At 47.5% G+C, this 14,346-nt stretch overlaps 1 protein-coding gene across 1 annotated transcript in view; it reads left to right on the top strand.

Moving 5' to 3' along the window:
• atp2a3 (ATPase sarcoplasmic/endoplasmic reticulum Ca2+ transporting 3) overlaps positions 1–12,885 on the top strand; it is a 107,439-nt gene extending 94,554 nt beyond the window's left edge. Inside the window, exons 14-23 of the mRNA XM_046329771.1 lie at positions 771–886; positions 1,139–1,361; positions 2,232–2,567; positions 2,962–3,182; positions 3,837–4,039; positions 4,259–4,344; positions 8,199–8,332; positions 11,078–11,195; positions 11,585–11,702; positions 12,150–12,885. Coding sequence (XP_046185727.1) covers positions 771–886; positions 1,139–1,361; positions 2,232–2,567; positions 2,962–3,182; positions 3,837–4,039; positions 4,259–4,344; positions 8,199–8,332; positions 11,078–11,195; positions 11,585–11,702; positions 12,150–12,193 — 1,599 coding nt within the window. The 3' untranslated portion in view covers positions 12,194–12,885. The remainder of the gene's footprint in view (positions 1–770; positions 887–1,138; positions 1,362–2,231; positions 2,568–2,961; positions 3,183–3,836; positions 4,040–4,258; positions 4,345–8,198; positions 8,333–11,077; positions 11,196–11,584; positions 11,703–12,149) is intronic.
• Positions 12,886–14,346: the final 1,461 nt, after the last annotated feature.

The following is a 14,346-nucleotide window of genomic DNA, read 5'->3' on the forward strand; positions in this document are numbered from 1 at the left end:
ACCCTCTTATTGAGCCCTATCCATTAGGTGTCAGCAGCCAGAGACACCTCCCACTCTGTCTCCCACCTGGCCCATAAGAGCCCCCTTTATCACAACAACAACAACACAGCCAAGCCAGAGTCAAGCCCCCCCGTCCCTCACAGGTGCCCACCCGCTCTCTCGCCCTCCATCTCATCTGCCCCTCTCTCTCGCCCTCCATCTCATCTGCCCTCCATCTCTCTGCCCTCCATCTCATCTGCCCCTCTCTCTCGCCCTCCATCTCATCTGCCCCTCATCTGCCCCTCTCTCTCTCGCCCTCCATCTCATCTGCCCCTCTCTCTCGCCCTCCATCTCATCTGCCCCTCTCTCTCGCCCTCCATCTCATCTGCCCCTCTCTCTCGCCCTCCATCTCATCTGCCCCGCTCTCTCGCCCTCCATCTCATCTGCCCCGCTCTCTCGCCCTCCATCTCATCTGCCCCTCTCTCTCGCCCTCCATCTCATCTGCCCCTCTTCCATCTCATCTGCCCCTCTCTCTCGCCCTCCATCTCATCTGCCCCTCAGACACCTCCATCTAATCTGCCCCTCTCTCTCACCCTCCATCTCATCTGCCCCTCTCTCTCGCCCTCCATCTCATCTGCCCCGCTCTCTCGCCCTCCATCTCATCTGCCCCTCTCTCTCGCCCTCCATCTCACCCGCCCCTCTCTCTCGCCCTCCATCTCACCCGCCCCTCTCTCTCGCCCTCCATCTCATCTGCCCCTCTCTCTCACCTCCCTCTTTCTTTCTCCTACCAGGTGATCAGACAGCTGATGAAGAAAGAGTTTACTCTGGAGTTCTCTCGGGACCGCAAGTCCATGTCTGTGTACTGTACCCCCACCAACAAAACAGGCTCTGGGTGCAAGATGTTCATACAGACACACACACACACAGACAGACAGACAGACAGACAGACAGACAGACAGACAGACAGACAGACAGACAGACAGACAGACAGACAGACAGACAGACAGACAGACAGCGACTCTATGCATTTTCTCTATAAGCCAGAGTGGGAGAGGAGCTTGGATGTCCTTTGTGACCTTTTGACCCCTCTAACACAGACACACACACACACATACAGACACTAAATATATACCTATATCCCGCCCACCCCTCCACTCCCACAGGGTGCCCCAGAGAGTGTGATGGAGCGTTGCCAGTACCTGCGTGTTGGCACAGGGAAGGTGGCGCTGACCATGCCCCTGAAAGAGCAGCTCACCTCCCTGATCAGGGACTGGGGCACGGGCAGGGACACGCTGAGATGCCTGGGCATGGCCACGCGGGACTCGCCACCTAGACAACAGGACATGGATCTGGAGAACTCCACCAAGTTTGCTGAGTATGAGGTCAGTCAGAGACGAACAAGAAGCTGGGTGAATGCCAGACTCGTGGGCAGACTAGGCAAGGAGATTACTCACTAAAAAAAGCGAAGAATGTTGTTGTGTTTTTAAAAAAAAGTTGAACTGGTTCCTGTTGGGAAAGACCATCCACATTGAAAGAATTGATAACGATCATCATAATTGAAATGGTTTAGTTCTACGGTGACGCCTGTCATCGATCCTTCGCTACATCCAGGTTGTATTTCAATGCTTGACTGGTTGTTTGACTTTTATCCATCTTGTGCTTATTGGTTCATTCTACTGTCTTTCCCCTCTACCCTTCCCTCCTCCGCTCTCGCTCTCTCGCTCCTCCTCGTCCTCCTCTGTCTCTCGCTCCTCCTCGTCCTCCTCTGTCTCTCGCTCCTCCTCGTCCTCCTCTGTCTCTCGCTCCTCCTCATCCTCCTCTGTCTCTCGCTCCTCCTCGTCCTCCTCTGTCTCTCGCTCCTCCTCGTCCTCCTCTGTCTCTCGCTCCTCCTCGTCCTCCTCTGTCTCTCGCTCCTCCTCGTCCTCCTCTGTCTCTCGCTCCTCCTCGTCCTCCTCTGTCTCTCGCTCCTCCTCGTCCTCCTCTGTCTCTCGCTCCTCCTCGTCCTCCTCTGTCTCTCGCTCCTCCTCGTCCTCCTCTGTCTCTCGCTCCTCCTCGTCCTCCTCTGTCTCTCGCTCCTCCTCGTCCTCCTCTGTCTCTCGCTCCTCCTCGTCCTCCTCTGTCTCTCGCTCCTCCTCGTCCTCCTCTGTCTCTCGCTCCTCCTCGTCCTCCTCTGTCTCTCGCTCCTCCTCGTCCTCCTCTGTCTCTCGCTCCTCCTCGTCCTCCTCTGTCTCTCTCTCTACCTCTCTCCCCAGACGGGCCTAACGTTCGTTGGCTGTGTGGGTATGCTGGACCCGCCCAGGAAGGAGGTGATTGGTTCCATCCAGCTGTGCGCCGAGGCGGGCATCCGTGTTATCATGATCACCGGGGACAACAAGGGCACGGCCGTGGCCATCTGCCGACGCATCGGTATCTTCGGCGAGGATGAGGATGTACTGGGCAAGGCCTACACGGGCCGAGAGTTTGATGACCTGCCCATAGACTCCCAGAGAGATGCTGTGAAACGGGCACGGTGCTTTGCCCGCGTGGAGCCTGCCCACAAGTCTAAGATTGTGGGCTTCCTGCAGTCGTTTGATGAGATCACTGCCATGGTGAGAAGAGGGTTGACACACAGCTCCTCATTTCATTATAATCCTGACTTGATCTAGATTAATATTGACCTTATTTCATTATAATCCTGAATTGATCTAGATTAATATTGACCTCGTTTCATTTATAATCCTGAATTGATCTAGATTAATATGGACTTTATTTTATTATAATCCTGAATTGATCTAGATTAATATTGATCTTGTTTCATTGGTGTGCAAATTAATAAATTAATTAATAGATATGTTCGAGCGAATTCTGACTTGCCTTGACAATGAAAGAGTTCTGTGATAGGTCAACTTTCCCATCTCATGTCTGTATAACATCTTATTAACCCATAAGAGTCTAACCCTATTAAATAAAGAAATGATTCAATATTCCTCCTTCTCTCCACAGACTGGTGATGGGGTGAACGATGCGCCAGCCCTGAAGAAGGCAGAGATTGGCATTGCCATGGGCTCGGGCACAGCTGTGGCGAAGTCAGCATCTGAGATGGTTCTGTCTGACGATAACTTCTCTACCATCGTGGCGGCTGTGGAGGAGGGCAGGGCCATCTACAACAACATGAAGCAGTTCATACGATACCTCATCTCTTCCAACGTGGGAGAGGTCGTCTGGTGAGCACTGACGAATGCACTGCACACACACACACACACACACACACACACACACACACACACACACACACACACACACACACACACACACACACACACACACACACACACACACACACACACACACACACACACACACACACACACACACACTCAGAGCGTATGTTTTACTATCCTTGTGGGGACCTAAAATTGATTTCCATTCAAAATGCTATTTCCCCTAACATTAACCATGCAGTGTTGTCTCTTGTTGCGATGTGTGTTTTTTTGTCCTATATTTATATTGTATTTATTTATGTTTTGGAATTATCCCAGGCCCCCGTCCCCGTAGGAGGCCTTTCGGTAGGCCGTCATTGTAAATAAGAATTTGTTCTTAACTGACTTGCCTCGTTAAATAAAATTAAATTAACATTTTACCCTGAACCTAGCCCCTAAAATGGCCGTTTGTCCTCGTGAGGACCTGGGAAATGTCCTTGTTTTACTCTCCTTGTTGGGTCTGGGGGATTTCTAGTGTACATGACGATAGTAATGCAAGCCCACCACATCAGACAGACACACATACGTTGTCCAGTCTCCTAACCAGAGTTCTCAGGAATACTGACTCTGGTCTTGTCTTTCTGATGTGTCTGTCTGTCCCCCCCCGCTGTCTGGAAGCATCTTCTTGACGGCCATCTTGGGTCTTCCTGAGGCTCTGATCCCGGTCCAGTTGCTGTGGGTCAACCTGGTGACAGATGGTCTCCCTGCGACTGCCCTGGGCTTCAATCCCCCAGACCTGGACATCATGGACAAGCCGCCCCGCAACCCCAAGGAGCCCCTCATCTCTGGGTGGCTGTTCTTCAGATACCTGGCCATCGGAGGTGAGACACTGTCTGGTCTACTGGACACTGGTTAGAATACAACAGGAAGTTACCCATCGGCAGCTCATTCAGACTCTTTTGTATCCGTAATGTCTTGTGAGCTATAATCATAAGTTTCATGCTAGCTACTTAAAGATTATCCATTACATTGGGGATTAAATCATGATGGACTTGGATCTCACTGTTGCTGGGTCTCAGTCTGACTCTGTGTCCTTGCAGGGTATGTTGGTCTGGGCACGGTGGGTGCTGCCACCTGGTGGTACTTGTTTGATGATGAAGGTCCTCACGTGTCCTTCTACCAGCTGGTGAGTGGAAACAAACACACCATTACATTAGGGCCTTATTCATTAGACACCAAGTGGAAGAAAACAGACTGAAACAGGGAGGGACTGTCCAATAAGAAACTGGTTCGCTACAGTGTGTCCTAATGAGTACAGTAAGACCTAGTATTGAATATGTATTAGGATCCCCATTAGTCTTCCTAAGGTCCAAACAGGGTTAAAACAATGACATCGCAACAAAACAACAGCCTACATACATAAAAACATAACATTATAAAGTCATTATTACATTATAACTCTATTACAAAGTAACTATATATGTGTGTGTGTGTGTGTGTGTGTGTGTGTGTGTGTGTGTGTGTGTGTGTGTGTGTGTGTGTGTGTGTGTGTGTGTGTGTGTGTGTGTGTGTGTGTGTGTGTGTGTGTGTGTGTGTGTGTGTGTGTGTGTGTGTGTGTGTGAGTGAGTGAGTGATTGTCTCTCTTCACGGTCCGTATTATACCGTTTCTGTTGTTGTTGTTTTAAATCTGATTTTACTGATAGTTTGAGTTAATTGATATGGAAGAGTCCCATGAGGTCATGGCTCTCTGAGTTACTGTACAGTCCACCCTTTATCTCTGCTGCCCCTGGAAAAGTTCTGGTGGAAAGGCACTTTTGAATCTCGTGTGTGTGTGTTTTCAGACCATAGTGCTTTATCACGTAGGACTGATCTGGACTGGATTTGGCTGTTCTTATGGTCAGCCCCAGGTCACCCCATCAGCTGTTTGCCATGACGACGGTCTCTAGGGGTCATACAAACAGAGCAATAGAATTGGAGGAGAATGGGACATGTGGTCTGAGAGAAGGAAGAAGAATGTCAGAGAAACAGGAAGCAGAATGTTAGAGAAACAGGAAGCAGAATGTTAGAGAAACAGGAAGCAGAATGTTAGAGAAACAGGAAGCAGAATGTTAGAGAAACAGGAAGAAGAATGTTAGAGAAACAGGAAGAAGAATGTTAGAGAAACAGGAAGCAGAATGTTAGAGAAACAGGAAGCAGAATGTTAGAGAAACAGGAAGCAGAATGTTAGAGAAACAGGAAGAAGAATGTTAGAGAAACAGGAAGAAGAATGTTAGAGAAACAGGAAGCAGAATGTCAGAGAAACAGGAAGCAGAATGTCAGAGAAACAGGAAGCAGAATGTCAGAGAAACAGGAAGCAGAATGTCAGAGAAACAGGAAGAAGAATGTCAGAGAAACAGGAAGCAGAATGTTAGAGAAACAGGAAGAAGAATGTCAGAGAAACAGGAAGAAGAATGCTAGAGAAACAGGAAGCAGAATGTTAGAGAAACAGGAAGAAGAATGTCAGAGAAACAGGAAGCAGAATGTCAGAGAAACAGGAAGAAGAATGCTAGAGAAACAGGAAGAACAGGGGAGGAGGAGGAGGAGGAGAGGAACTGAGTCCAAGGGTCTCCGATCTGAGCTGGGACCCAACACAGCCTGTCTCAGGGGGGTTAGGTCACTTCCTGTGGACACAGCACACATTCACACACACTATGTTCTCAGAATGTTCTGATCATTTACTTGTGGGAAGTCAGTCAAGTTCATCTAAAACCATGTATGAAGCTTTGGAATAATACTCAAGAGTATAATTCATGTATCTACAGTGCATCTGAAAAGTATTCAGACTCCTTGACTTTTTCCACATTTTGTTCAATTAAAGCCTTATTCTAAAATATATTACATTGCCCCCCCCCCTCAATCTACACACAATACTCCATAATGACAAAGCAAAAACAGGTTTTGAAGAAATTTTAGCAAATGTTTAAAAAATATATATATAAAAAAATCCACAGAAATATCACATTTACATAATTATTCAGAACCTTTACTCGGTACTTTGAAGCAGCTTTGGCAGCGATTACAGGCTTGAGTTTTCTTGGGTATGACGCAACAAGCTTGGCACATCTGTATTTGGGGAGTTTCTCCCATTCTTCTCTGCAGATCCTCTCAAGCTCTGTCAGGTTGGGTGGAGAATGTCGCTGCACAGCTATTTTCAGGTCTCTCCAGAGATGTTCGATCGGGTTCAAGTCTGGGCTCTGGTGTAACTGAGTCAGGTTTGTAGGCCTCCTTCCTTGCACACACCTTATCAGTTCTGCCCAGACATTTTCTATAGGACTGAGGTCAGGGCTTTGTTATGACCACTACAATACCTTGACTTTGTTGTCCTTAAGCCATTTTGCCACAACTTTAGAAGTGTGCTTGGGGTCATTGTCCATTTGGAAGACCCATTTGTGAACAAGCTTTAACTTCCTGACTGATGTTTTGAGATGGGCCACTCAAAGACATTCATATACTTGTCTAGAAGCCACTCCTGTGTTGTCTTGGCTGTGTGCTTAGGGTCGTTGTCCTGTTGGAAGGTGAACCTTCGCCCCAGTCTGAGGTCCTTAGCACTCTGGAGCAGGCCAAAGACTTCAATCTTGGTTTCATCAAACCTGAGAATCTTGTTTCTCATAATCTGAGAGTCCTTCAGGTGCCTTTCGGCAAACTCCAAGTGGGCTGTCATGTGCCTTTTACTGAGGAGTGGCTTCTGTCTGGCCACTACCATAAAGGCCTAAATTGGTGGAATGCTGCAGAGATGGTTGTCCTTCTGGAAGGTTCTCCCATCTCCACTGAGGTACTCGAGCGCTCATTGAGTGACCATCAGATTCTTGGCCAGGAGGCCAGCTTCCCCAGATCTGTGCCTCGACAATCCTGTCTCGGTGCTCTACGGACAATTCCTTCGACCTCATGGCTTGTTTTTTTGCTCTGACATGCACTGTTAACTGTGGGACCTTGTATAGACTGGTGTGTTGCCTTTCCAAATCATGTCCAGTCAATTACATTTTACCACAGGAGGACTCCGAGTTGTAGAAACATCTCAAGGATGATCAATGGAAACAGGATGCACCTGAGCTCAATTTCGAGTTTCATAGCAAAGGGTCTGAATACTTGTGTAAATAAGGTTAAGCATTTCTAAAAACCTATTTTCGCTTTGTCATTATGGGATATTGATGAGGAACATGTTTTAATTGAATCCATTTTAGGATGACAAAATGTGTGTGGGGGGGGATCAAGAGGTCTGAATACTATCCGAATGCACTGTATATGGGGTGGCAGGGTAGCCTTGTGGTTAGAGTGTAGGGGCGGTAGGTAGCCTAGTGGTTAGAGTGGAGGGGCGGTAGGTAGCCTAGTGGTTAGAGTGTAGGGGCGGTAGGTAGCCTAGTGGTTAGAGTGTAGAGGCGGTAGGTAGCCTAGTGGTTAGAGTGTAGAGGAGGCAGGTAGTCTAGTGGTTAGAGTGTAGAGGAGGTAGGTAGTCTAGTGGTTAGAGTGTAGAGGAGGCAGGTAGCCTAGTGGTTAGAGTGTAGGGGTGGCAGGTAGCCTAGTGGTTAGAGTGTAGGGGCGTTAGGTAGCCTAGTGGTTAGAGTGTAGGGGCGGCAGAGGGTAGCCTAGTGGTTAGAGTGTAGAGGCGGTAGGTAGCCTAGTGGTTAGAGTGTTGGACTTGGAACCGGAAGGTTGCAAGTTCAAATCCCAGAGCTGACAAGGTACAAATCTGTCGTTCTGCCCCTGAACAGGCAGTTAACCCACTGTTCCTAGACCAGTTAACCCACTGTTCCTAGACCAGTTAACCCACTGTTCCTAGACCAGTTAACCCACTGTTCCTAGGCTGTCATTGAAAATACGAATTTCTTCTTAACTGACTTGCCTAGTTAAAATAAAGGTAAAAAATATATATATTTGTAAAAATATAGAATTGAAGAGAATGAATTTGAATGGTGCAGCACAAAGCCCATTCTACTATCATGTATGTTTCTGTTGTCTATGTGCTGTGAACCCCGGTCACCTTTGTCCTCTCTCTCCACACAGAGGCACTTTATGCAGTGCTCGGAGGACAACCTCATGTTCCAGGGCATCGACTGTGAGGTGTTTGAGTCTCGTTTCCCCACCACCATGGCCCTCTCCGTGCTGGTCACCATAGAGATGTTCAACTCCCTCAACAGGTCAATCAGCAGCCTCTCCTACTTAGAGGGAACATCGCTATATGATTGTATGTACAGTTGATGTCGGAAGTTTACCTACACTTAGGTTGGAGTCATTTAAACTCGTTTTTAAACCACTCCACAAATTTATTGTTAACAAACTGAGAAACGAGTTTTAAATGACTCCAACCTAAGTGTAGGTAAACTTCCGACAACAACTTTATAAGCCTTTTATAAGTACAGTTCATTCTATTTGCTTTAATGATAGCATAGCCTACAGTCACATCCATGTTACTATGGTTATGACTGTTTTCCCACAGCGTCAGCATGTTATTTCTGGGTAGTTGGAAGGCATCAGGCCTATTTCCACATCTCGAACATGGAGAGACGTCATCGTGGTGTTTTGTGATGGAGGGAGGGAGGGAAAAGTCTGACTCTTTCTGCCAGGGTTTCCTATGGAGTAGCCCTGTCAGAAGCTACCCACAAACCCATAGGCCTAATCTCTCTCTCTCTCTCATGAGTGGGAAACATTTCTTTGGGAAGGAAATATTATTATTAATAGTTCTAGGGTCAGTAAAAAAAAGAAGTAAATTGTGGTTCATTTCTCCAAGCCAAAACGAGACACTGTATAATTGACCAATGGAGCACATTAAGTTGCCGTTGGATCGGGAAGCCTGTTTTCATTCAGTTTGAACTCCATCCATGTGATGTATGACGAATATCACCATAGTAACAGATGAGGAAGGAACACGTTCATGGAAGAGACGTTTGGGTTAAAGTACAGAATAACTATTTACATTTTAGTGGTTAGAGTGTAGAGGAGGTAGGTAGCCTAGTGGTTAGAGTGTAGAGGAGGTAGGTAGCCTAGTGGTTAGAGTGTAGAGGAGGCAGGTAGCCTAGTGGTTAGAGTGTAGAGGAGGTAGGTAGCCTAGTGGTTAGAGTGTAGAGGAGGTAGGTAGCCTAGTGGTTAGAGTGTAGAGGAGGTAGGTAGCCTAGTGGTTAGAGTGTAGAGGAGGCAGGTAGCCTAGTGGTTAGAGTGTAGAGGAGGTAGGTAGCCTAGTGGTTAGAGTGTAGAGGAGGCAGGTAGCCTAGTGGTTAGAGTGTAGAGGAGGCAGGTAGCCTAGTGGTTAGAGTGTAGAGGAGGCAGGTAGCCTAGTGGTTAGAGTGTAGAGGAGGTAGGTAGCCTAGTGGTTAGAGTGTAGAGGAGGCAGGTAGCCTAGTGGTTAGAGTGTAGAGGAGGCAGGTAGCCTAGTGGTTAGAGTGTAGAGGAGGTAGGTAGCCTAGTGGTTAGAGTGTAGAGGAGGTAGGTAGCCTAGTGGTTAGAGTGTAGAGGAGGTAGGTAGCCTAGTGGTTAGAGTGTAGAGGAGGCAGGTAACCTAGTGGTTAGAGTGTAGAGGAGGCAGGTAGCCTAGTGGTTAGAGTGTAGAGGAGGCAGGTAGCCTAGTGGTTAGAGTGTAGAGGAGGTAGGTAGACTAGTGGTTAGAGTGTAGAGGAGGTAGGTAGACTAGTGGTTAGAGTGTAGGGGCGGCAGGTAGCCTAGTGGTTAGAGTGTAGGGGCGGCAGGTAGACTAGTGGTTAGAGTGTAGGGGCGGCAGGTAGCCTAGTGGTTAGAGTGTAGAGGAGGTAGGTAGCCTAGTGGTTAGAGTGTAGGGGCGGCAGGTAGCCTAGTGGTTAGAGTGTAGAGGCGGCAGGGTAGCCTAGTGGTTAGAGCGTTGGACTAGCAACCGGAAGGTTGCAAGCTCAAACCCCCGAGCTGACAAGGTACAAATCTGTCGTTCTGCCCCTGAACAGGCAGTTAACTGTTCCCCAGAACCCAGGCAGTTAACCCACTGTTCCTAGACCAGTTAACCCACTGTTCCTAGGCCGTCATTGAAAATAAGAATTTGTTCTTAACAATCCATTCATGTGTTGCTCTTCTAACTAAAGTAATATTATTCATTTATTATTTAATATTTGCCATTTAGCAGATACTATTACTCAAAGTGACAGTTAGTGATACTATTACTCAAAGTGACAGTTAATGATACTATTACTCAAAGTGACAGTTAGTGATACTATTACTCAAAGTGACAGTTAATGATACTATTACTCAAAGTGACAGTTAGTGATACTATTACTCAAAGTGACAGTTAGTGATACTATTACTCAAAGTGACAGTTAGTGCGTGCGTTCATTTTTACACCTGGGTGATCCCTGGAATTGAACCCTGACGTTGCTAGTGCCATGCTCGACCAACTGGGCCACACGGGACCAGAATATCAGGCCTGGTACATCTGTAGTGTCCTGTAGACCATGTTTTGCCAGGTCTGGGATCAGTAGTTGTTGTAATGTGACCCCTCCTCCTCTGTAGTATAATCTTTGTCCTGTAGACCATGTTTCGCTGCCCAGGTCTGGGATCAGTAGTTGTTGTAGTGTGACCCCTCCTCTGTAGTGTAATCTTTGTCCTGTAGACCATGTTTTGCTGCCCAGGTCTGGGATCAGTAGTTGTTGTAATGTGACTCCTCCTCTGTAGTGTAATCTTTGACCTGTAGACCATGTTTCGCTGCCCAGGTCTGGGATCAGTAGTTGTTGTAATGTGACTCCTCCTCTGTAGTGTAATCTTTGTCCTGTAGACCATGTTTCGCTGCCCAGGTCTGGGATCAGTAGTTGTTGTAGTGTGACTCCTCCTCCTCTGTATTGTAATCTTTGTCCTGTAGACCATGTTTTGCTGCCCAGGTCTGGGATCAGTAGTTGTTGTAATGTGACTCCTCCTCCTCTGGACCCTAGTCTGTCAGAGAACCAGTCCATGATCAGGATGCCTCCGTGGGTCAACTTCTGGCTGCTGGGAGCAATCTTCCTCTCCATGTCCCTCCACTTCCTCATCCTCTACGTTGAGCCGTTGCCTGTGAGTACAGTGTGTGTGTGTGTGTGTACATATACAGTCTCTGTCCATCGGGTTGGCTGTCTCTGTCTGTCGGCAAGAGTATGATTTATTGTGTATCCCTCTCTCTTTCTTTCTCTCTCTGACCTCTCTCTTTCTCTCTTTCTCTCTCTCTCTCTCTCTCTCTCTCTCTCTCTCTCTCTCTCTCTCTCTCTCTCTCTCTCTCTCTCTTTCTCTCTTTCTTTCTTTCTCTCTTTCTTTCTTTCTTTCTTTCTTTCTCTCTCTCTCTCTCTCTTTCTTTCTCTCTTTCTTTCTCTCTTTCTTTCTCTCTTTCTTTCTTTCTTTCTTTCTCTCTTTCTTTCTTTCTTTCTTTCTTTCTTTCTATGACCTCTATTTCTATGACCTCTATCTAGCTGATCTTCCAGGTGATCCCTCTGACCTGGTGCCAGTGGATCGTGGTCCTCAAGATATCATTTCCTGTCATCCTATTGGACGAGGCCCTCAAGTACATCTCCCGCAACCACTTAGACGGTACAACTCACAGTGTCTAAAATGAGCTTCCTGTAGAGGAATGTGATTGTTTGGTTTCCATAGAGACTGTAACAGGGCTTTGGTGAGACAACAGAGTTATAAGGATAGCTTCTCTTCTAGGGCTTAATGGAAAAATCTCCCAAAGGGACTGTTTCTTACTTTCCCCTCTTTTTCTGCATTCTTTATTCAGCCTAAACTCTCTCCTCTCTTCTTCTAGAAAATGTATTCTTTCCTTAGTCCTTTCTTCCCCTCTGCTTCCTCTTTCCACCTCTCGGAACGTACATATTTAGCAAAAAAACCTGCTAGGTTTTGGACTTAGCCATATTTTTTTTGTTAGTTTCCATGAGTTTTTCTGGCTCCGGGTTCAGCCCCACGCATGGACACATCCATGTAGTGTAGACATTCATGTGGTGTTATTATTGATGTTGTGTTTCTCCTCCCCAACAGACAACGACGACAAGAAGTACAGGAACAGGCAGCTAAAATATTAAGACTCTCTCTCTCACACACACACACACACACACACACACATATACACATGTTCACGTAGGCCCAGGAAAGAGTGATGAAAACTACAGAACACACCCAGGACTTAAAAACGTTCCACTCATCGCTTTTGACTCTGTACAGTAACATAGTGGTGCAATAGGTAGACCATGGAGAGAGAGAGAGATGGGTAGGAGGAGAGCGGGGAATTGTGATGTCTACACACAGAGAGAGAGAGAGCGAGAGAGAGAGGGGCATAACCTGGAGGCAACAGACAGACTTGATGGTACCAACAACAGACAGACACTGACATGCAGGTGAAGATACTACCAACGGGCAGTAAAAGGAACCACGCTGCTCGGCCTGAGGTGTCTGCCCACCCCCCCCATGCCAGATGTCTGTGGCAGACTGTTCTGGGTGTATCCAGTACTCATGTGTCCATCCCACCCCATATGAACCCCTCGGTCTGCAAAGGCTTCTGTCATTCAGATCCACAGTATTGTCAGTGGTCTGTGCTGCTCTGCCAGGGTCATGGTAGTCAGACCAGCACACTGTAACTACTCTATTTGAACTGGATCACCACATTCCTCTCTTCCTCCTTTTCCTTCCCTCCCTCTTTCTCTTCCTCCTTTTCCTTCCCTCCCTCTTTCTCTTCCTCCTTTTCCTTCCCTCCCTCTTTTACTTCCTCTACATCCTTCCCTCCATCTTTCTCTTCCTCCTTTTCCTTCCCTCCCTCTTTCTCTTCCTCCTTTTCCTTCCCTCCCTTTTTCACTTCCTCTACATCCTTCCCTCCCTCTTTCTCTTCCTCTACATCCTTCCCTTCCTCTTTCTCTTCCTCTATATCCTTCCCTCCCTCTTTCTCTTCCTCCTTTTCCTTCCCTCCCTCTTTCACTTCCTCCTTTTCCTTCCCTCCCTCTTTCACTTCCTCCTTTTCCTTCCCTCCCTCTTTCACTTCCTCTACATCCTTTCCTCCCTCTTTCTCTTCCTCTACATCCCTTCCTCCCTCTTTCTCTTCCTCTACATCCTTTTCCTCCCTCTTTCTCTTCCTCTACATCCTTCCCTCCCTCTTTCACTTCCTCTACATCCTTCCCTCCCTCTTTCACTTCCTCTACATCCTTCCCTCCCTCTTTCACTTCCTCTACATCCTTCCCTCCCTCTTTCACTTCCTCCTTTTCTTTTCCTCCCTCTTTCACTTCCTATACTTCCTTCCCTCCCTCTTTCTCTTCCTCCTTTTCCTTCCCTCCCTCTTTCTCTACCTCTACATCCTTCCCTCCCTCTTTCACTTCCTCTACATCCTTCCCTCCCTCTTTCACTTCCTCTACATCCTTCCCTCACTCTTTCACTTCCTCTTTTTCCTTTCCTCCCTCTTTCACTTCCTCTACATCCTTCCCTCCCTCTTTCTCTTCCTCCTTTTCCTTCCCTCCCTCTTTCACTTCCTCTACATCCTTCCCTCCCTCTTTCACTTCCTCTACATCCCTTCCTCCCTCTTTCTCTTCCTCTACATCCTTTCCTCCCTCTTTCTCTTCCTCTACATCCTTTCCTCCCTCTTTCTCTTCCTCTACATCCTTTCCTCCCCCTTTCTCTTCCTCTACATCCTTTCCTCCCTCTTTCTCTTCCTCTACATCCTTTCCTCCCTCTTTCTCTTCCTCTACATCCTTTCCTCCCTCTTTCTCTTCCTCTACATCCTTCCTTCCCTTTTTCTCTCCACATGGACATCTGCTTGCTGTATATTGAGCTGATTTCTGCTGTTTGGCTCTGATTTTTGTCCTCTCCTCTCTTATATCGCTCTCCCTCTCTTCTTTCCCTCTCTTCTCTCCCTTTCTCCCTTCTCTCTGTTGAAGAGGCAGGCAGGCATCTTTAGGCCTGAGTTGTGACTCATTCAGCCTTGGGCAGCGTAGTGTAGGCCTCTATCTCCTGAATGTGTGAATAGCTTTCTGCTGCTTAGCTGCTACTGGGGGAGCCGGGGTCAGCCCAGAGACAAGCCAACCAAGGTGAAATGATTTCTCCACCCACTGAGTTCAAACCCACTCTGGCCAGACTATTGTGACAAGCCCATCCAGCCTCACAGCCAACCTTCAGCCCTCTTCCCATGTCTATTCCAGAAGAACTCTGTTCCTTAAACACAGCTGTAGCTGTAGAGTGCTACTCGTACGACTGT

The sequence above is a fragment of the Oncorhynchus gorbuscha genome, linkage group LG02, assembly GCF_021184085.1.
Source record: "Oncorhynchus gorbuscha isolate QuinsamMale2020 ecotype Even-year linkage group LG02, OgorEven_v1.0, whole genome shotgun sequence".
In the NCBI taxonomy this organism is placed as follows: Eukaryota; Metazoa; Chordata; class Actinopteri; order Salmoniformes; family Salmonidae; genus Oncorhynchus; species Oncorhynchus gorbuscha.